This window comes from Mixophyes fleayi, chromosome 1, assembly GCF_038048845.1.
Source record: "Mixophyes fleayi isolate aMixFle1 chromosome 1, aMixFle1.hap1, whole genome shotgun sequence".
In the NCBI taxonomy this organism is placed as follows: domain Eukaryota; kingdom Metazoa; phylum Chordata; class Amphibia; order Anura; family Limnodynastidae; genus Mixophyes; species Mixophyes fleayi.
In genome coordinates this window covers 202,617,869-202,642,481 of record NC_134402.1, presented here as the reverse complement: position 1 = coordinate 202,642,481, position 24,613 = coordinate 202,617,869, and the positions used below count along the sequence as shown (strand labels likewise).

The following is a 24,613-nucleotide window of genomic DNA, read 5'->3' as shown; positions in this document are numbered from 1 at the left end:
TCCTGCTCACGTTACAGCGCACAAGTACACTTATGAAGGCAAGACAACATAAAAATATTTGAAGTAAAAAAACTCATACATAATACCATTTCAGTTCACTACAGCCCCAAAAGCCAAACATATGCCGTAATAACAACGGATTGGTAATTAGCTGCAGGCCTTTTAGCTGACATGCTCCGCCCTTCGGATTAATCCTGCTGGTTATATAAGAAGCATCTGCTGTGATTATGTGGAACGTAGCCTGGAGACTGCTTCTTGGAGCTGATTGGCCGACTTATCTCACTGAATTAGTCTGATTCGCAGGGCAGCCTGTCTGTCAGGCTCTCTGCCCCACTGACACACTTTATCTGATTCTGTGTAACATGTTTTCTTATGTAACCTGGAAAATAATAAGATTAACCCTTGACGAATTCAGGAGCAAGTGTGCATTACTGTGTTACTGTTAGAAAGATTTGGTGCAAAGGTGAAATTTAAAGCACGCAATCACATATATATTATGAATATAATATACATTTATGTATAGCTGCGCACTGATTTATACCGCATATTAAAAGAATAGCTCACTAAACATATATGTTTATGTGCTGATATTTCCTTCTTATGAATTTAAAACTGTATTACTTTACTTGCATTATTATAAATTGACCAGTTAATAAACTAATATATTGAATAAAGAGTGATCTACAGAGCTATCCATAGACACACTGTGGGGCATATTTAACAATAACCGTTTATGTGATGCAATCATTTTCATTCAGTCACAATAAACAGCTGTACCGATGAAAACTACAGTTTACCTATCTCCTCTATGGTCACTATTACAAAGTGTTCATCTTTACTATAGTAACCAGAGGGGAGAGCAGGAAGATGCAGGGAGGAATCTGAAGATCCCTCATCTGCAATGCTTTCTGTGAAGAGGGGCCCTGCAGCTGCTGTGCCCAGGAAGAGGGCAAAGAAAGAAGAGACTACAAACTACTCACCGGTCCTGCATTCCAGCGGTGAGCACTTCCATTCTTCCCCAACAGGTCCTGGCAGCTGAGGGCAAGTCAGTCAATCAGGGCTTACCTCCCCCTGGTTCCCAATTGGCGGCCGGGTAAGTGAGCAAATCCTGGCTCACCTCCGGGCGTTTGAACTGTTGGCACCACGGCGAGCCAATCAGGGATGTTGGGAGCAGTTCACTGGCGGAGAAGGAAGAGGACGTTGTGGAACGTCCAGAGGCAGAGAAGACAGAGACGCCAACGGAAGTGGCAGGGAACCCTTGTAAGGGCTGGGAGCTACCCTGCCACGCAAAGACGACACAGCAAGAGAAGGAGCTGGCGAGGAAATCGGCGGGAAGCCCTTGCAAGCCTAAGAGCGCCCTGCCAAGAAGGCAGAGGGAAGCAGAGTGCCAAACTGGAGAAGAGGCCCCGTCAGCTGGAGGACCCGGAGACTACGACGTCGGGGCAAGTTGAGAGTTCTACGCGGAGCAGGTGAGTATAAAACCCTCAGTTAGGTCGGGCAAGACCCGTGGGCAATTTGGGCATTAGACCTGTGGAGCAGGTACTGGGCACAAGGCCAGGGCGCAGTTAGGACCGAGGCAGGGTTTTCTTGGGCACAAGGTCCCATACTTAGAGCAGTGGGGAGCAAGCCCCCAAAGGTAGAGGGAGCAGGGCACAAGGCCCCAGCGACAGCATTTGGGCACAAGCCCCAGCAGGGCTCATGAGTGTAGAGAGTGTAGAGAGGAGCAGGCCTCTAAGTTAGTGGGGCGCTAGGCCCCTGACAAAGTAGCAGGACGGCAGCCCTGTAATTGTTAAAAGGACATTGGCTCCTTGTGGTTAGTAGGGCAATAGGCCCTTATAGTTGGTAGTAGGCAATAGGCCCTGGTTTAGCAGGACGCTAGGTCCCTAGGTAGTGTAGGGGACACTTGGTCCCTTGATAGTTAAGTGGATAAGTTACCGAGAGTGGCTTATAAATCCCCTCTACCTGTCCAAAAGGGCACCTAAAATCCTGAGCCCCAAGAGAAGGTGGGGTTAACAGCCGGAGCTCGGGCTGTGGGCAGAGGCCTGCGGAGCGAGTGAGTTCCAGTAAACCCAGGCGGCCGAGGATGTGTGAGTGGGTGGATTCCGTTCAAAAAGAAAGGTACGGTGCATCTAGTAGTGGTTCCTCAGGATTGGGCGAGTACCTGGGGTGTTGGGGAAGGGATTGTTCTGTGTGTGGCTTTGTCTCCCTTGTTTTACAGGCATTGGTTGTCAGAAGGGGGCTTTGGAAGACCCCAGCGAGTGAGAACTCCCTGGAGTAGCAGGGACAGAGGGAGTCGCCGTAGTAGACCAGCTTCCGTGAGTATAGCCTGGTGAGGGCTGTTGCTGTGGTGCAATCACCTTGCGGAACTGCCCTTCTCGTATTTTTCCCTTTCCCTTACAGCATAATGAGTGCCCAGCATACAAGATAAGGGGCCCTTTCCCCTGTTGCATTCGGGTGCTAGGACACCCCCCCCACCTTCTTTACACTCTCCTCTTATGCTTTAATGGTAGCCGTGAGGCAAAAGTTCTGAAAATCGCGAAAAATAGCAGTCCCCATAGAAACATTGGGACCGCAGCAGATATCTCCAAAATGTCTAGTTATAAATCAATAGGATACTTAGAAACGCGTCTGTGAGGATACTGGGTTTAACGTAACCTTCTGCGCCACACAGCTGGCCTACCCGGTGCCTACCTAAGGTTCAAAATCACCCAGGCAAATATCCCAAATAATACAAATATGTTTATTTAACAAAATGGTAGCACAAAACAGCGATAAAAATATTTAAATAATAACTTGCAACAAATAACACTACAGTCTGGCAACAGACAACATACAGGGTATAATGAAAACACCTCACCAGTATCCTTGTCACTTTCAGGGACTGCTGTCTATCAATCCAAGCTTCTCCCCTCTCTCCTTTAAGACTACCAGCAAACGTAGCAGCCCTAAGTCACTGTCACTCCGCTCCTGGCAGACACACAGCTCCCCAAGACCTGGAGAGGTAGATCAGGGAAACGGCAGTACTCCAGGGACAGACTGTCCCTTTCCTGTCATATCTATATCTCAACGCCAGCCTGACTTCAGATATCACTTGGAAGTGAATGCCCTTTTGCTGTTGTCTAGAGCTCTCTTTTAAGCCCAAAACTGACCTTATCAGCAATTCCAGGACCTGCCTGATTAGTTCTTTTCTGTGTTTACCTTTTCACAGGTAAACATACAGACAAAGGGATAGCAGATGAGTCACTCCTGATTTAATTAGGGACAGGTATGGTTCTGTGGCTATACAGCAGAGTTTGTTTAAACAGGAGAGATCACAATTCAGACACATTTACATTTAAATACACAATGCAGTCCTCTGTAGTTAAACATAGAGATCACAGCTAAACAAAGACAAGAGACCCCCTGGTGGGATGTACATTCATACAATACATGCTGGCAGACATTTTAGCTACTTTCAAAATAGAATATACAAGTCTAAATATGACTGAGAAATATGGGGAACCAGAAGGCTAGAAAAAGTACATGTTTTTATAGTCCGCAGTTTGTGAGAAACGAGGTGCAGACAGGTTGAGGCGATATTAATACCTCATTTCCCCACAGCGTCTATAATTTTTTTTAAAAAATGCATAATAAATAGACCCCTACATCATATTTAGGTAAACATTAGTGGTACAGGGACTGTAACATGTTTAGCTATATTCTTTAACATGATAAATATACTGCACACTGCTTTTTGAATTTATAATGTGTATCAATCTAGAGTGTGACCTACTTCTTGACATAGATTGTCAAAGCATTAAGTTTACAATGACCAGTTCAGAGTCACAATAGCTATAATAATAAATTCTGAGCAAATGAACAAAAAGGTGCTTTTTTCTGTTTTCAAAAGAAAACTTAAACTCTCATCTGTAGTGCCAAAATATCACAACTATAACATCACAGGGCATTAAGAAGGTGGAGAAAAAACATTGTCTTATACAGTATATATATATATATATATATATATATATATATATATATATATATATATATATATATATATATATATATATATATATATATATATAATTACACTACGCCCTATGTTAACCAATTTATCAGAAGTGCAAATGTGTATATTATATATTAATAAAATAATGTTTCATTTTCACATGCTTTCGTGCCACCTTATTTTCACTCAAAGTGAAAGCTTGCATAGATGTTACTCTAATATTTCAGACGATTAAACCATATTAAACCGAATAATGGAATTTTCATGGTTCAGTTATTTGCAGGGGCGGGCTGGGCCGGGGGGCATAGGCCCCCCGGGCCGCTCACAATCATGGCTGTTAGGGCCGGCCGCCCCCCGGAAGTAATATAAATGTGTCATGTGATGCGGCCGCCTGTGCGGCGTGTGCCCCCCGGGCTGACGTCTGTCAGCCCGCACCTGGTTATTTGCAATATGCAATGTTAGTAAATTAACTTTTCTGTATATATTTGTGTGTATATAATGCATAGCTAACAAAATTATAAAATTATTTTCAGGGACACATTGCTGCATCTAAGCAAATCAAATGCAAAACTCTCTCTGTGAACCTTGATTAACTACAATTCCCAACACAATTACTTACAGATTTTGATTATAATACAATTTTGTGCATTTGAAATATTCCTATAAAATAAATATGAAGTTGTGATGTCTATAGATTAAGAATGTAAGAATGGCATCTAAAATTTAGAGAAGATTAGTATATATTTTAATATAAATACTGCAAAACAAGGACATTCCGGATTCATTTTTAGAACATGGGACTGTCACTGGAAATCAGGGACAGTTGTCAACTATGTATCATGTATCCCAACCACTGATAGTATTCATCACTAGCCTGGTTTCTGGTTTCTTACATTGAAAACGAGACAGGCATTTTGAAATATTCATAAGAACAATTTCTATGGTTTCTTTGGTGTGCACATTTATGATTTTTATCATACAGTTGCAATGTAAACAGCTACAGCTAACTCTGTTGATGTTGTTGTGGGTGCTGTCTGTTACATTGTTTCTATGTTGTAATGCATGAATCTTTGAGATGGCATAAATTTGAATCACTATATCTGGCAACACCCTAAGACAATTATAACTTTAATGGTGAGGCTCTGAGGGAAACAAAAAATATTGCAATGATATTTGAGAATATATATATATATATATATGTTACTATGGGGTCTAATTACACTCCTGCACAAATGGGGAGATCCCAATTATGCAGAGCATGCTAGAAGATAGAGCAAGAAGAGTGGAAACATTTCTAAGTACTGACTGACAGGGTGCCTACACTTGTGCACATATTACGTTTTTACCCTAATTTTCTTTCACTTAGAGATTCAGTGAAACATACATGAGGTTATGTAGAGATTCAACGCAATTGGAAATTGCATCCCATACTGTACTCTGTCTTCAAAGTTACACACATCTGAAGATACGTGTGACTTGGGATCCTATGCAAAATGTATATAATCATCAGTAGGGATCTTACACCATGTGTCTCCCATCCACTCTCATTACATCCTCCTATTCCCATTTACAGGACTTCTTTCTAGCTGCACACAGTCTATGGAATCCCGTTCCTCGCACAATAAGACTTTCTTCTGGTCTACAAACCTTCAAGCGTTCTCTGAAACTCACCTCTTCAGGCAAGCTTATAATATTCCTCAACCACCCTCACTAGGTTACCCTATATTACCACCCGTTACACAATTCACACAAAACAACAACCCTCTGACAAACATTGCTGTGTAACTGGATCACATAGCATACAAATCCCTTTTGGCTTTTTTACCATTGCAATCTGGCTGGACCAAAATGCAATATGTAGACTTGTCCTCATGTATCCAACTCCCATTGTCCAATAGATTGTAAGCTTGCGAGCAGGGCCTTCTCACCTCTTTGTGTGTTTTACAGAGTTTGTTTATTACTGTGTTTGTCCCCAATGGTAAAGCGCTACGAAATTTGCTGGTGCTATATAAATGATGATGATGATATCAGGGTCATCTTAATAGCATTATAGGCCCTCGGGCAAAGCAGTGCACTGGGGCCCTACCTACAAAACCACTCACGGGAATAAAAATGTAAATTATCGATTAAATTAAGCTTATATTTAGTGGTACCTCCAACATGAAAATACACGCTGTACACAAACCACACAAATGAGCCTTGAAATTGAAAAACAAGAAATTCAGCATAAAAATGGTAAATCCTACAGAAAAAGGCACACTGTAAAATGACTATGAATCATTATTAATCAAGTGTTCAACACAAACATTTGCAAAATATCTTTGCAGAGAATTGCTTTATAATTGGCTTAAAGTCAATGGTCCTCAGGATGTCATTTTTCATACACATGAGTGAAAGCCAGTTCAAACGCTGCTGCCCCATTGTGCTGCGAAGCTGAGTTTTCATCAGTTTAAGTCTTGGAAATGAACGTTCTCCTGCATGGTTGGACACCCTTCATTCACATGAATTCTCTGAGTGCAATTTACAGAATAATATACTGAAAAGTTGGCAAGCCTATGGGGCCCCTATGCTCATAGGGCCCTGGGCAACTACCCAGCGTGCCCAAGCATTAAGACAGCCCTGGATGATATGGTGGAAAGTAGCTGCAACTACTGCAGCTGCTTTCCGTCAGCATAGAGAGTAAGGAGCATTAATACCCCATACTGCACTAGGACTACTCCTGTCTGCCCACTACCTCCCCCCATTCAACCTCTCTAAGCATAGAGAGGCACATGGGAGAGATGCATCTCAATCTGAGATTAGACTGAGATAAAAGTTAATCTACTGCACATGCGCAGTTGTAAAAAGCACTTTTTGCAGCTTATATCTGACTCTACATGACCCTCAAAATGTGACCAGTGAGTGTTGAGCACACAGAATGAATGTTGCCCAAACCAATAAGATAGGAGCCAACCCAGCAAATGTTATCTGCCCACGAGCATCATTTTCCCTTACTTCACCATTGCACCCATCAGCAGTTGCAGTGTAATTTTTTTTTTTGTTAAATGTCAAAAATAAACTATGTACTTAGCCCTATAATTTTGTTAAACCTTGCAGAAAGTACAAACATATAGATTTCTTGTACATGGGACAACAAGCGGATTCATTTTTTTAAATTGCAATAATTGCATGAAAGTAACTATGGGAACAATTATGTCAAAAAATATTTTTTTCATTATTTCTGGTTTTCCCTATATAATGGTCATGAAATGAAAAATATATTTTCATGCCTATGCTACAAAAAGTAATCCCTATTAATCCCCAGAGACAATAAAAGATGCAGCAGACTACAAAATAAAAATTAAACCTAGTGAAACTGCAGTTTGCCAAATGAGAAATTCAGTCTGGTCATTACAGTATGAAATACCTGTGGTCATGAAGGTGATAGATTTTTGCAAACATATCTGTGAATGCTCATGAAACTTTGCTTAATTCAACTTTACACTACTTTACTACACTTTTGAATAGTGTATTAAAGAGAGTGTTCACAAGAGTATAATGGTGAGTTTAAATTCCCTAGAATGCTGCAAGTGTATGTAGAAAAATATGCTAATACATATCAACTTACAAAACAGCACATAGGATGAGAAAAATAATCTCTTGGAAGGTGTGTATTCCCATGAAAATACTTTAAACACCAAAGACAAAATATACACACAAATACACTATGCACAAGCAAAGTCAGTGTATGTTGAAATGTTCTTACTTTTTCAGTGACTACTACAGCCATTTCTTCTCCCTTGTTCTCCTGTGTATTTATTTGATCAAAAGTGTCTAGAAAACAATTATATAAAAGGAATACAAATACATGAAAAGGCTGGTTGTTGTAACATATTTGACTTCAGTTAATAAGATGTATGTTTTATTAGTTTCCATTTAAGAAATACACCTAATCAGCATTAGAGGTCTAATGTATTCATGACAGTTGCCCCCCCTCCCATTCTTGGTAGCTGTCATCATTGCACCCTGGCTTACGGTTTTAGAAGTTACACCTGTAATGTTTCCTCTGCCCACAGCAGGACCATCTTAACAACATTATGGGCCCCTGGGCAAATCAGTGCACTTGGACCCCTACCTACACAACCACTCACAGGAATAAAAATGTAAATTATCAATACAATTAAGTTTATATTTATTGGTACCTGCAACAAATATCAGTAAACATTAAAAAACATGCTGTACAGCTGTACCTTGATACATGGGTGGGTAGATTTTTTTTTCTATTGGGCCCTACTTATGGGGCCCCTATATTCGTGGGGCCCCAGGGCAGCTGCGTGCCCAGGAGGAAAGATGGCCCTGGCACACAGTGCGTTCTTGATACAATGAGACCCGGCCCGAGTACATTGTACGCACCCCCTCCACTGCCAGCACCACTGTTAATCAGATTTATAGCTTGCCAAAAAGGTAGGGTCTAAAACTACACCTACTGACAACTTACACAGTGCTTGTGCTAGTATTGGTTGATGTAATGTATTCTGATATTTCTAGAAAAAGGCACAATTATCATATTGCAAAAGTCACTTGAGAGATATCCTACTCTGGTTACAAAGCAGGGCTACAAATATTGTCTGTGGGCCCGAGTCTTAAGAAAAAGTAAAAAAAAAAAAAAAGAAGTAAATAGTCTCTGGGACAAACCAAGTTGCAATGCAAGGGGTGCAAATTAGTTAATTATTTTGCACATAAGTTAAATACTGGCTGTTTTTTCATGTAGCACACAAATACTTGATAGTTTTATTTTTACACTGAAATTTAAAGTTGATCTAGGATATGCCCTATCCCAATTATAAATCTGTCCCCACATTTTAAATTTACCTCTCCCTCCAATGCAACATGGTTTTGCCTAAGTGCAAGGTTACTCCTTTTTTATGCTTTGCTCTGCTTAATGACTCAGGACCGCTATGTTTATGTTTTATACACTCAATCTATTCTTACAGGCAGATTCTAGGCAAATATTTACCCTGACAGATGTTATTTAACTTTGTAATATATGCAGCTATTTGTAACATGATTCTGGTATGTTTAACATTTCTATGGAAATAGCTTCTCTATTGTCTTATTTAAAAATAAGACATTTTGGCAGCTAGTAAAAAAAAGTACTGTGATCAATACAAACATAGTAACATAGTTGATGAGGTTGAAAAAAAGACACCAGTCCATCAAGTTCAACCTAATTTGGATCTCCTGCGATCCTGCACTTATATTTGAAATTAATCCAGAGTAAGCAACCGCCAATCTGTTTCAATTGTGAAAATCCTCCCAGACTCACTATTGCAGTCCTATTTTTACCCTATATCCACTACTATCCTTCATTTTAATACAAATGTGATAATCTGCTGAAACTACACAAAGGGACCTATTTAAGAAGCTCCTAAGCACTGAAAATACCCCCAGAAGACAACCTTTGTTCACCGATACACAAAGCCACCTTTCCTATAGTAGCTGGAGTTTTAAGGTAAATAAAGTCATTTCGGGGACAGCCTCCTATTGAACGCACTATCCTGGTATGTTTTTTTATTAAATGAGGCCAAAAAAAATCATCTGTCGTTTTAAGATTATCGCCTTCTAAAATTTGCTTGTCTTCCATAGTTGCTCTTATCCTCATGTTACATAATTACACAAACAATATATTGCATGATTTAAATTTGGTGGTTGTCAGTAATTTATTTAAAATATATATTTTTTCTAAAAATGCCATCCCTTGCACACAATGCAAAGAAATGTAGCTTCTATGCAAAGAATTCTTAAAGGATAACTGTCCATGTTCAAAAAAATGAGTGTTTCACGGGATGTTTTGTTGCATGAGAGAGGTTTTCATATTCTTTTTTTCTATTAATTATTATCATTATTATTACTAATGGTGTGCATGTGATCTTTTTAGCACACTCCTTTTTTATATTTTTATAACCTTGAGATTTTGCAGTGTGACTGTTCGAAGATGGAGCTAAAGTTGAATAAATGAGAAATAGGGGCATATCTTGGCCAACAATACAAGTGGTTTTATATGTATGTGTGTGAAATATATATATATATATATATGTTGCCTACTCTCCCAGAATATCCAGGAGACTCACGAATTTCTGGGAGTCCTCCTGGACTCCAGGGAGAGCAGAGCAACCTCCCGGTTCCTAGCCCGAACGATTAGTTGGCTGGTAGAGGCGGGGCTTAGTGACTCAGAACACGCATCATCGTGGGGCAGGGACAAGTGACACGTCCCGCTTGCACACGCCCCCAAAAATCACCAGCGAGATCACCCCTCCTGGACGGGAGATCTCAGAAGTTGGCATGTATGATTATATATATATATATATATATATGCACACGCAATACTTTAACAAGGGTTGGTTTGGACACCAATAACTGTGCAACACTGTTTTGTTGCATTCATTCTCAGTGAAACCTACCTTTAATATAGCTAGGGGTTTAGCCATTCAGATACTATATGCCTAGTTCACTAACAAACTTATCTTTATTAGAAAAATGCTAATCTAAAATTTGATTTATTTGCAAATCTCGAGGAGTAGAGTAGTAAAGAAAAGCTGTTCTACAAACAGCACATTCTATTTTCATTACAAATGTAAACTTTAAATGGTGTAGAATTAAATGTGGTAACAAACAGGCACACAGTAAAAACACAGGGATATTGACATTAGATAAGGATCACAAGGTGGTTGGGCTGTACACAGGTTTGTTTACACTACCTTTTAGGGAGGGCATTTGTCTTACAATAAAGTTCATCACTGCCCATTAACACTTTCAGTCCAAAAGGTAAAGAAATTTAAATATCAGCATTTAAAAAGATGAAGAAAAAAAAGGCTCCATCCAATATGGGTGCCAATAATAACTACCTTAACTAAATTATATTTACTATGTGATTTAATCCTTTAGTCTATAATTGTATCACAACAGCAAGCCCTATTAATTAACTTGGAATGCTAGATATAATTGCTAAGGAATTATTACAGTTTTGCAAAGCTGATCATCTTTCTTTCATTAATAGACACAAGAGTTAAAGATAGAAGTGGGTGGGGCATGGTAGTTATATACATGCAATTTAGAGGCTTATAAAATCATACACAACCTGTTTCAACATTAAGAAGGGAACAAGATGTTCTTTATGTAACATCTCCCATGTAACTTAAAACCCCAAAAATTTATATAACAGTGCCTTTACTAAAGAACTCATCGGCTAAATAGCTGGATTTGAAGTATTTCACTATTAATGCAGTCACTCATAAGACCTTCTTTGTTAAATACTTATTAACAAATATATAACATTAAGCAAGGCATAGTGTTAGCATGGTGGTACAATGGCTTGCATTGTTGCCTCACAGCACTGAGGTTATGAGTTTTATTCTAAGAAGGGTGCTATCTGTGTGGAGTTCTCCCCCTGTTTGCGTGGGTTTCCTCTTGGTACTCCAGTTCCTCCCATAGTCCAAAAACATACTGGTAGGTTAATTGTCTTGAGGCAATAGACCCTAGTCTTTGTTTATGTGGTAGCAAATTTATATTGTAAGCTCCAATGGGACAGGGACTGATGTAAATGATTACATATCCTCTGTACAGCATTGCGTAATATAAACTATAACGTAAACAACAAATCAAAAATGACTAAGTCCACGGCGCAAAGCAGTGTATCAAATCCAAAAGGCAGCCTGTAGCAAACTATATAGGAAACACCAATCCCTATCAAATATATATATATACACACAGCAAATTTGCAAACAGGCGCCAATCATCTGTCAGTTCAACAAAAAATATAAAATCAAAAAAGTCCAGAAAAAATATATATAAAAATGTAGAGGAAGTTCTATGTTCCAAAAGACAGTTATGGAATCTTCTGATCAAGTCGAGTGTTCCAATATTCCTCATAGGTCATACATGCAAAAGACCCTTACCGTGCTAAGAAGGGCAAAAAGCGTGTCTAAATGTAGTGAGTCAAACCCCGGGAAACTCACTACAAAGCTCCGTTCAGCCAGTAATCACCACTCGATCAACGGAAGCAGGAACACTTCCCACTGCAGGTCTCACGTCTGACGTCACAAATCTCCCGTCAGCCAACGCGTTTCGGCTCCTCTAGGACATGCCTTGAGAAAGGCTCTAGAGGAGCCGAAACGCGTTGGCTGACGGGAGATTTTGCCCTTCTTAGCACGGTAAGGGTCCATCTATCCCTACTGATCAGGTCCCGCCTGACGTTTTATGTGTTTGTTCATGTTTAATTGTTTGCAATAAATTACCCATACGTTGTCACACTATGGAGCATTTTCCCCTTTTTTGGAGTTCGATTTAATTGAAGGAAGCTCTGCATTGTTGGATCGATGTTGGTGGGGAGCTACATCTTGGGCATAATTTGACCGCGCTATCTGTCCGGTATTTTCGAGTGATATTGTGGATTGGAGGACCGACGAGTCTGGGGAGTTGCATCTTGCGTACAGGCTTGTTTTTATTATACTATTTGGTGAGTGCGCAACCCTGAGGGGTTAAGTTTAACCCATCATCACGTGAGGTGTTCCCGTTTATCTATTATTGCACGGAGTACATAGGGATTTCTCTCCTCCATCTACATTCTTTATATATATGTGGATTGCACTATGTTTTTTCTCTTTTTCTTTTGCATGTATGACCTATGAGGAATATTGGAACACTCGACTTGATCAGAAGATTCCATAACTGTCTTTTGGAACATAGAACTTCCTCTACATTTTTATATATATTTTTTCTGGACTTTTTTGATTTTATATTTTTTGTTGAACTGACAGATGATTGGCGCCTGTTTGCAAATTTGCTGTGTGTATATAAACTATAACGTGTTTAAAATATTTATTTTGGCAGAATGCTTTTAATATGATTTCATTTGTTTCTTTAAACCTAAATACAAGTTGGACATATCTAATCTTATAGCATTCCCAAATATGTGCAAAATTTCCAATTAGAGAATATGTTGACATTACATAGTTTTCAGCTGTCCACCTTTTAATTGTATCTCAGTTTGGCAAATATAGTGTTCATTTTCAATACAGCTCCAGACTACCATTCCTCTTGTTTTCTGAACAGGGTAAAATTATCACTACATATTTGTACTTTATGCGCCATGAAGACATGTCGCCACTAGGCTTTCATTGTTGGCATTCACCAATATGGACACACAAACGTACTTGTTTTCTGCCATATACTGATCCTTCTATCGCAGGAAAGTAACAAGAACCAGAATTCATCAGGCCTGACAATGTGTTTCCTATCTTCCAATGTCCAATGTTTTCGTGCACAGTGCAATTGACAAGAAGGTTATCTGTTCCCATATAGCTTGCTTATAATTACACCTTCTCCTCCTGCTGTACAGAGCTTTGCTGAGAACACTATATCCCCACAACTCTCAGGGACCATTGTAATAGTAGTGGCATGCACCTCTGGCCCCTCTTACTCACACGTCTATAAAACTGATGATCGATACAGGTACAAAGTGCTAAAAAATGAGCAGAGATCATTACCTTGACATCACGCCATTGTCTGCACATATGGGCAGGGCCGCCGAGAGGGGTGGGGGGGGGGGCGGGTACTAATTTTTATCATTCATGTCATGCCCAGCATTCAGTCAGTCTGGAGCAATGGAGCACAGAGCAGCAGAGAAGACCATAAAGAAGAGAGAAGAAAAGGTAAGTGAAGGAAGGAAAACGAGGGGGCAGCATGACAGGGGTTAAAAAACGAGGGGGTGCACAGAGGGGTTAAAAATGAGGGGGCAGCATGACAGTGGGGTTAAAAAATGGTGGGCAGCATGGCACAGTGGGGTTAAAAAATTGGGCAAGCATGGCACAGTGGGGTTAAAAACGGGGGGTGGCATGGCACAGTGGGGTTAAAAAATGGGGGAGGGCATGGCACAGTGGGGTTAAAAAACGGGGGGCAGCATGGCACAGTGGGGTTAAAAAACGGGGGGGAGGCATGGCACAGTGGGATTGAAAAGGGGGGGGGAGCAGCATAGTATAGTGTGATGAAGGGGAGCCAGGTGAAGGGGCAAAAGCAGCATGGAGGGCGCAGTGTGATCATAAGGCATGGCGATGATGAAGGGGCATATTATTGTAATATTGGAGCTGGAGGAAGGCCTAATTATTAATCGTGGATGGTATTGATTTAATGCCAGGGTTGTTTGGAATTATCTAAATGTAGTTATTTTTTTCCAAATAGGGCCCCCAGCATTCCAGGATCCAGACAAGCCGCAACTAAAGAAACATGCAGCCACAGGTGGTGAAAGTGAGAAGAACAGGTAGGAGAGAGCAGGACAGTATGTGAAATGTTGTGATTCTAGTAGGGACAATGTCAATTTTTGGTGAGTGTTATGCCCAATGTAAGGTGCAGGCCAAGACTGAACTCTTTGAGTACACACTGCATTTTTTATATACTACACTGTGGTGCTAGATGTCCTGAAAGTCAGGAGTGCTTGGACATATGTGACGCTCGGGCGAATTGAGAGCCTAGTGATTTTGATGTGTTAGCCACGCCCCAATGGCGCATTTGCCATGCCCCCAAATGCATGACCACACTTCCGGAAAATTTACGGCGGCGCAAATTTTTTAAGCATACTCAACTATAAGGGGGGCCCCATGAATTTGTTGTACCGGGGCTCTGAATTCCTCTTGGCAGCCCTGCATATGGGGCCTGATTCAAGTCCGAATGCAACTTGCTTGTAAGTTGCATTTTAAAAAAGAGCACAGAGCTTGAGTGTAATTCCAACCATGTTCAAATCTAAGCTCATCTCAAGATACGTTTCCATTTGAATCTGGGTAAGTACGCTCTGGCTAATCAGTACTTGCCATCAGTAGACAGACAGAACGGACTGCAGCATACACACTAGCGTATGTGTAATATAAGGTCACATCAGAAGGCATAAAAATACATAAATAAATAAATGAACAACTCTTTAAAATACAATGATTAGTCAAAAAGTGGATTTTTTTAAATAAATTTTTTTTTTTTAATTCAACTTTGTTAACATTAAATATATATATAGTGCGTACGGAACATGCAATGCCGTTTTATAGTCTCACTTGCATACACATGTCTGTGCTAGCTAGTGGCACTCATATGAGTACTTTTCAAAAAAAACACTATGCCGTCGCAGTTATCACTATCAGTCGGCATTTACACCTGTCCTGCAACTTAACCAAAGGATATGGCTGAAACCAAGTGTACTTACGAGAAACCTAGGTCTTCAGACAGCCGTATCGGTGTTGGAATGTCCTCGAAACACCCTTACTGTACATGGCCTACATTAGTTTGCCCCTTTCCGCCCCAAGTAGTGGTCAGCACTTCTGCCTCACAGCGCTGGGGTCATGAGTGCAATTCCCGACCATGGCCTTATCTATGTGGAGTTTGTATGTTCTCCCCGTGTTTGCGTGGGTTTCCTCCGGGTGCTCCGGTTTCCTCCCACACTCCAAAAACTAGTAGGTTAATTGGCTGCTATCAAAATTGACCCTAGTCTCTCTCTGTGTGTATGTTAGGGAATTTAGACTGTAAGCTCCAATGGGGCAGGGACTGATGTGAACGAGTTCTCTGTACAGCGCTGCGGAATCAGTGGCGCTATATAAATAAATGATGATGATGGTGATGATGATGAAGTCGTAGGTGTCATTTGCATTTGAACATGAATTGCATGCAATTATGTTCATTGGCGTAGACCCGTTTCTGAGCATCTGCAGAGCTATGTAATGCAAGATACAGCACGTAAATGGACTTACATCTGAACATGAATCAGGCCCATGATGTTGTCAACTACATAGTAACAGCAATTAACCATATACCATGTTGAAGTTTAATAATTGGATGAAAGTAGTAATCAATAATTTACGAATAGTTCGCAATCAAACAATTATCAGCATAAAAATAAGTTTAATCATTTATTTCAGTTAATATAAAATATAATGTGGTAAACTAAGTAATTATGTTTCCAACATGTTAATCACATCAAGTTTGGTCTCATTTTATTTTCAATTGCATGAGAACGTTTCCGTATTTAACATAGTAACATAGTAACATAGTTGATGAGGTTGAAAAAAGACACCAGTCCATCAAGTTCAACCTATTTTGGATCTCCTGCGATCCTGCACTTATATTTGAAATTAATCCAGAGTAGGCAACCGCCCATCTGTTTCAATTTTGAAAATCCCCCCAGACTCAATATTGCAATGCAATTTTTACCCTATATCCACTACTATCCTTTATTTTAAATTAACGGTCATATCCCTGGATATACCTTTCCGCTAAAAATTTGTCTAACCCTTTCTTAAACATATCTATTGAATCTGCCATCACAACCTTCCCTGGCAATGAATTCCATATCTTGACTGCCCTTACTGTAAAGAACCCCTTCCTTTGCTGGTTGTGAAATTTCCTCTCCTCTAACCTTAGGGGATGACCACGTGTCCTGAGTATGGTCCTTGGGGTAATAAGCATTCGCAATGTGTATAACTAATATTAGTTTTCATATACCAAATAGCAACTGCATAAATACCATAAATCCTGAGGATGTACACCTGACCACACCTGGAAAGATGACCCCCGACCTCAAGGAGCAATAACCAGAAGAATCAGCCAAAGGGTTGTCGAGTTCTTACGAAGTCATAACCCATCAACCTATGGATGTGTACCTTAATAATGTAACTGTGTATCAGTGATGTTACTGCTTTTATGACTGTACAGCGTATAAATTGTTGATCTCTGACTTTGGAAACCAGAGAGTTCTGATAGAAGCTTGTTGTCGGTGCCGACTGCGCAGGCATATGCATGCGATACTTTCACCTGTAATCTATTTGTGCTTTGGAATTACAGCGATAACATCGGAGAATCTTTTATTCCATACGATACAACGGACGTAGCCACCTAATAAAGTGACCACACATTGTTTAACTATAAAAATTTGGGATGAAGAAAAGTGTGAGTGTGTGTTTTAAAATTATAAAAAGATTCTGATAAGTTTTCTAACCATTTTGCTTATATATAGTTGAAGACATTTTATACAACAGCAAATGGTGTTGCGGCTTCCCATTTAGTAGTTGCTAGAAGATCTATGCGGCCACCAAAGTATATATGGGCTATATGCTTAATATAAGAAAAGAGACTTTACTTCTGTCTGACATGCCAAAGGCATTAATATATGTAATATGTACTCTATAGTGTAAAAACCTTTTTATTCAGCAGTTTGGTCTTTAAAGCACAAACTTAACTGAATCTCCTCAATCTTAAATCATAACATAGTATGCCTGTTGTGTTAAACTCAATGTTTCGATTGTAAATGGTTATGCTTTAAAATGTGTCCATCCCCTATTTGTAACCGTTTCCCTTCATCAAAGTACCCCCCTTTTTTTCCATACCCCTCCAATTTCCTTTTTGAAAAATATCAATAAAAATTAATAATGTTAAAAAACCAAACAACCCACCCCCCATCAAAAAAACAAACTAGATGCGTACCTGAAACAAAGTGGTATACTTGCACATAACATTAATGTAATCGCCCTGTCACGAACACCCAGCCTGTCTCAGATACAGCAATCTAAACAGCTGGCCGTGACTGGCGTCACCTTAGTCACTTAGCAATGAATACACCTTTTCTGCCACCAGAAAGGATTTATTATGGTGTCCTTACGTTCACCAGAACCAATTATTAATGATGAACACTTAAATCATACACATATAGCATGAGCCTCCCTGGGCTTTGTAAGTTCACAAAGAATCAGGGAGAACACACTAGATTAAATTTATTTAACATGAAAAATGTTTCCAAGGCTTTGTTACAAAAATTAACAACAAAACATACAATATGTTGCAAAAGTAAGTTTCAGAAAATAAAATAGGAAATAAACTATACTTACTTAGTTAAGACTTGGGGGTAAATGTATCAAAGTGCGAGTTTGCCAGCGTGTTTAAATCGCGGCAAATCGCGGGTGTTTACCCGCGAGTTAAAAAAAAAAAAAAAAAAGGAAATGTATCAAGCTGCGATTTTGAGACTCATGTCCTGGCTGCCGTGGGTATGCTGGTGCTTGTAGTTATACAAGCAACAGCATGGCCACAGTTTTTAGGGCAACCTAGCTGGCTGGGACTTGTAGTTCCACAAAAAAAAATTGGTGTCAGTTTTTTTTTTTTAACACATTTAACACATTCTCGCCGTATTACCCTACTACCCACAGCCCAGGGGTAGTAGGAAGAGCCCTAGTGCTATCAGCACTGGGCTGGTTCTTTCTAGGGGGGGGGGGGGCGCTCGTTTTTTTTGGCGGACCCCACTCCCTAGGGAATCCAGCCCAGCGCTGAACAGCCTAGGGTTAGTCATTATGGCAGGGGGACCCCTGCCGCGCGTCCCCCTGCTATAGTGCCGCCAACCCTGGCTGGTTTCTCTAGTGCTGGTAAAGTGAAAATCGGGGGAACCCCACGCAAAATTTTTCCCCGATTTTCACGGGACCAGCACTAGTCAGGCAGCACTAGGGTTAAGCATAAATAGCAGGGGAAACCCACGCTTTTTTAAAAAAAAACTTTTATCTATTCTTTAATTTTTTTAACACTGCCAGGGCAGTGTAACAGTGATGTGTTGATACAACACGCTGCTATCAAGCAGCGTGTTGTATCTGGTGTGTTTAGAAGCAAACTCTCCTGAGTTTGCTAACTCGCAGCTTCATACATTGGAGATTTGTATACCTGCAGTGGCAAACAGTGGCGAGTTTGATCTCTGGCGATTTTGCAAGTAGCGATTTTGACAGAAGCAGAACTCTGGCGATTTTGTATGAAAACTCAGCTTCATACATCGGCGAGTTTCAACTCTCCCGAGAAAATCGCTGGAGTTGCAAACTCGCACTTTGATACATTTACCCCTTGGTGTGAGAGGGAACACAATTAAGGAAGATGTGACATTTCAGTCTTGATAGACCACTCATGAGATTGCACACGTTATGTCGAAGTCAAAAGATTTTAAACCTTTTTGCCACATAGCTCTCACCCTCCACCTTTGGAGTTTAGCCATCAATAAGGACAGATTGATCTGCCAAATGTCACAGGGCTTTTAAAGAGAGTTACAGATGTCCTGAGATCGAGAAGTTTCACAGGACCTTGAATTCTCACCTCTGCTCTGTATGAGTGGCTAGATGGTTTATAACTTTGAGGCTTCAAACTCCTCCAAGATCCTATCTCTCCCTGGTCTGAATATTTTCAACAGACGAATGACACTTGCATAAGTTCAAACTTATGCCAACTAGCAAAGCACACACATTGAGATGACATTACAAGGTTACATACAATATACATTGTCATACATGAATTCAACAGAAAATAACAATCAGTCATTAGATATACTACATAATCATCACCTCCCCACCCCACAAATGGTCAGAAACATAGGATACACATCGGCAAGAAAACCACTTTATGAAGAGCTCATGGTGAGCCCATCATGCCCTGATATTTTTCATCACGATGACTTTATCAGAAGGAGTGAAATATGTTATCATAATTACACACACACACACACACACACACACATATTGTGTTATGTACGGTAACATGGCACAGTTGTTAGCATTGCAAACAGCTATGTATGTTCTCCCTGTTCACATCATCATAGACCATCCCCCTACTGCAGGATGCCGCAAGTGACGGCATTGCACAGCAGGGACCGTCATCACACCCCCTTAATAAAACGTTGGCAAGTGTGAGAAAATTAGAAACATGTTATGCAGACCGGCCAAGATGAGTTTTTACATAACTTCTACATAGAATTGTATGATTGCTCACATTGCTATTATGAATGTGTTATTGTACTTATATAACAAATATATGAAGCCAGACATATGTTGAAGGTTGCACATGGTGATTTTTTTATTATCTATTGTCACATTTTAAAGAGACAAATGACTGGATGAGAGATGGCAACATTTTCTGTGTACACAGTATGCACCAATGTGTATGTTATAAGTTCAGGTGATTAAAATGAATCTGCGTTCTGTTATGTTGTGTTATACAGCACAGCGAGGTTTTATGTTTGCGCCACCAGTGTACATACTCATTACCCAAAAGGCACTCGTGTAACAGTACAATATTTGACGGTACAATATTCAGTTGAGTTGTGCAATATATAACTAACACACACGGACGAAGCTGAAAAAAGGTAACTCCATAAAACTGCACATACTGTTTTATAGTAATTAGTTACCTAAGGTGGTCACCTAGGGCACCATGGTTTAGGAGGTGTCTAAAACATTGAATGAGTGATATAATGTCAGTCATTCAGTGTTTTTCCTATGGTGCCTCCTAATTCCAGGCTCCTGACATGGAGGGGCAGCAGCCAACAGTTACTTACCTGTGCTTCTCCATGTTAGAAAGGAGCTTTGTGTGTGGTGCTAGGCGATGATGTCACAGCCAGCACCACACAGCTAGTCTGAAACAGAATAATAGAACATGCCACCCTCCTCCTGTTTCCTCGCTTACACAAGATATTTATATATATATATATATATATATATATATATATATATATATATATATATATATATATATATATATATATATATATTTATAATGTAAATATAAAAATAACAGTAACAAAATTCTGGCCATTTTTTGGGAGTTTCAAATTAAAGTATATATGTATTATATTTTAGTGCTAAAAACATTTAAATTAATTGTTAGGATACTTGGCACTGTTAGGACTTGTACACACCTTGCCCTTTGTCCTTGCATTTCACTAAGCGTTCATAGCATGTTCTCAAAACCACCCTTCAGCATAATGTACTTGATGATCCCTCTTATAGAACTCCATCCAGTGTACTGAGCGGCAATGCTCATTAAAACTGCAGGCATCTTTGAAATTTACACAAAGCAAAGCGAACGAAATTTTAAGCACATGCGTGGAATGCCTTATATTAACGTCTATGTCTATGAGCTCTGTTAGGGGACACCATTTTCCCCTGAGTATAACAGTATATCTACAGTATATACTTGCTTGTGTGGAGGATTGCCAGTATTGTTACATATTATTATGTTACATATTATTGCCTGGCATTACTTAGAGAAGGATTTAGGAAGAGTTGCATAGACAGACCTGAGACTTCATAGCTGACAGCTCCACCCATTCAGAACTGGGTCACTGGGACATTGTCATATGCCCAGCAGGGAAGCAGGCTCCTCTACAGACACAAAACAAGAGACTAGGAAGAGACTACAAGCACAGTGCTCATTTCATTACCAAAGATCAGCTCTGATTGGAGGCTGGCGGATGCTAAATGCCAAGAGTAAGGATGAAAGGACAAAGCCAGCATTAGAGACCAATAGGAAAGAGTATTGTGGATAACAGGTTCACAGGCATTTATGGTTTAATTAGCCGGCCATATACATTTTAAATAATTATTCCTATAGAGGGGTAATTGCTAATTCAAACTAGAAAAATTAAGACTCCTTTATGAACAAGAGATCCATGTAGAAACACAAATTAATTAAGTATAGGGTGCTGGTCTATAATTAAGAGATGGTATAAAAAGTAACCATAGGCAAGTACAGGGATGGATTAAAGGTTCTGAGAATCCCTCCTACAGAAATATGGTTACAAATATGAATAAAGGATGTAGCACTGCCATTCTAGCAGCTACATAAGTATGCAACCTAGTCAGGGCCGGTGCTAGGGTCCATGGCGCCCTAGGTATTTTTACAAAATCGGCGCCCCCCCCCCCGCAAAAATCGGCGCCACCCCCAAAAATCGGCGCCCTCCTCCCTCCTCACCCCGTCTTTCCTTACCTTGTCTTACCACCGTCGCCTCTCTGCTCCGTCTCCTCCCCTCCACTCACTGACACTAGTGAGTGGAGGGAAGGAGACGGAGCTGAGAGGCGGCGATGGTGAGCAATAGCCTCTTCCCCCCTCCCCGTGCATCTGAATGCTGTGCGGCGGCTGTGACAGGTATGGTCAGCGGTCGCCGCACAGTTTTAAAGTCATTTACCATTCTGTGGCGCCCTCCAGAGCCCGGCGCCCTAGGCCAGTGCCTAACCTTGCCTAATGGGAACGCCGGGCCTGAACCTAGTTGCTCTTTGAAAGGCAGTGTGACCTATAGAATTCCCAAACCAGGACATATATAGAGTAAGCATATACATAGAATATGAATGTTTTGATGAAAAGCAAAGGTATAACTCCCTCGTGAAAATGCTGAGCTTGAACTAGAAGCAGAGTCTTGTTTGTCAGAATAAAAATACAATTGATTGGTTGGTAGCAGTATTCAACAGATTTACTTTTGAGAACAGAAAAACCAAAGGATGAGTTAGAAGGAGGATTGTATGATGAATGTAAAGGATAGCAGAGACGTGAAGTAGAGCATGAGAAACAATAAAAAGAAACTACAGAAGTAAACTAGGGCTTACACTCATACCTGAAAGATGATGTTTACATGATGCAGGTGATTACATATCCCAAAGCTTCATAGATCAAGGAAAAATACATATTCAGGGAATGGATGATAGATACCAAACATTAACAGTATGTGGAACTCTGTGCACTTTTATATTTACCCTATATAGGAAAACAAACCTTTACGTACCACTCTATAGAAATATTTCATATCTGTAAGGACATATTTTACTGCCTGACAAGCCCGTCTGCCAATTCCGAAACTCCTCCTTAACAACACGGCTCTGTTTGGTGTTTGTGCCCACGGCACATTAACCCATCCACCCATTACTAGCAAAGGTGAGCACAGCATTGATAACTCATCATCCGCTCTCAACTGTAACGTAGCGTCCTAAGAATAACAAAACGATAGAATTGTATGCCTACAACGCTTTTCTAATATCAAGATCAAATAACCCTTAAATATTATATGTATATAGAATTATCCTTACCTCTCATTGTGATATGAATATGAGGATGGTCCAAACATTAATAATACGAACTGGGAAGTATGGTTGAAATCCTTATGTCCGGATTAGTTGGTCAGTGATTTTGCATGATAAACTGGAGTGGGAATCAATCCTCTTGTAATTGACAATGCACTAATGCTTTTACAGCGGCCATGTATTCTCAAGTCTGGTTAGTCTTATCCCTATCCTAAGTATGCTAGTTTAGCAGGGTATTCCGGTGGTAAAAAATCTCCAGGGTGCTTTGATTAACAAACCCCGATTTATAAAAAAAAAAAATCTACGGCGGCAAGAGTTTATATTTCAGGACACCGCAGTTGAATGTTCTGCAGTATGTACCAATGCTAAATATATGTGGAGTTAAGGCGTTGTGTTTTAAAAGTACTGAAAGACATCTAGAAAAATGCTCAGGATAGGTTACACTCCAGATGTTCTGGTGTAGAACTCTTTCCGATATTATGTAATGTATAAATACGTCTAATTGTATGTAGGGTTTGTAAAATGGGCGCTGCAGGTGCTATCGGTTCTTAATCCCCTTAGAATAATCCAGCTCCTATTCACTCTCTTTCTCCGATCCAGTCTGCTGCCAAACTAGTTATTTTCCCTAGCATGTGCCAATTCACAATTCACATGACAAATCCCACCATGGCACGCCCCTGTTTCTCTTGAAGATGCATCCCCATTCCCTTTTTTAGGCAACGGACGCCCTTTTCATTGACGCAAATCACACCCACTATCAGCTGATAGTCCAGTGTCTTAGCATGCTGCCTGAGGAAAACAAACGTCACATTTTAAGGAGACGGCTTAGTACATGGAAAAAAATTAACAATAAAACCCGACAGTCTATATTTCTAAGCTTTTTAAACTATCATCACTCTTTTGAAAAGCATGTTCATTGTTGTTATTTTATAGCAATATTTTAAAAACGAATACACTCGATTTAGTATTTTTTTTTTATGCCATATACAGACAGCAGCATAGGAATATATGATCCCTTTCTCCCCTGTCCTATAGCACCCTAATTGCTGACACAGGTACAATGACAAAGGGACAGCGCCTGACCTACTAAAACTAGGGATGTGCACCGGCCACTTTTGGGGGTCTATTTATGAAGGATTTTTCCTGTGTTAAACACCCGAAAACAACAGTTTTCGGGTGTTTACCGTGAAATTGCTATGTATAATTGAAGCATCGCAGCAGATATCTCAGATATCTGCTGCTTTGCATTTGCTATCGTTTTTCTGAGCACTCCCCATAACAGTGTATGGGAAGTGCTCAGAACCGCTATGTATGAAAGTCTATTTAGAGAAACTTTTCTCTTTTTTTACATGTTAATGTACTCCATCTGAAGCTGGCGTACATTAACATATGTGTGGAGGGATCATGTGATCCCTCCCTGTCAATCATCCTGCAGTTTGCCGCCCAGTATGCTAGTGCGCATGCACCAACTTTTCAGTCGGTGCATGCGCACTAACAAAAAAGGAAAAAAAAAGAGAAGATCACCGCAGCCTTTAAACTTGAGAAAAGACTGCGATGATCAGGTGAGTCACTTCTCAGGGACAGCAGTCTATCGGCACTGCTGTCCCTGAGAAGTTTTTTAATACATAGCCGTTACTTTTCAATCCTTATCAAGGAGATAAGGATTGAAAAGTATCAAGTGAAAAAAACGAAGGGTCATAAACCCCTTGGTGTCTCGTGTTTTGTGTTTTGGAGTCGGATT

General features: G+C 40.2%; 1 protein-coding gene across 5 annotated transcripts in view; it reads right to left on the bottom strand.

Annotated features, from left to right (window-relative positions):
- The window catches only part of LOC142148299 (nuclear receptor ROR-beta-like), a 140,039-nt gene extending 116,540 nt beyond the window's left edge, over window positions 1-23,499 (bottom strand). For 3 of the 5 annotated variants that reach the window (XM_075204774.1, XM_075204775.1, XM_075204778.1), the window contains exon 1: window positions 22,879-23,499. In XM_075204774.1, coding sequence (XP_075060875.1) covers window positions 22,879-22,885 — 7 coding nt within the window. In that variant the 5' untranslated portion in view covers window positions 22,886-23,499. Of the gene's footprint in view, window positions 1-7,736; window positions 7,795-22,391; window positions 22,411-22,878 lie in introns of those variants that run through there. The other 2 variants (XM_075204777.1, XM_075204776.1) reach the window with 2 other exon arrangements.
- Between the last annotated feature and the right edge of the window lie 1,114 nt (window positions 23,500-24,613).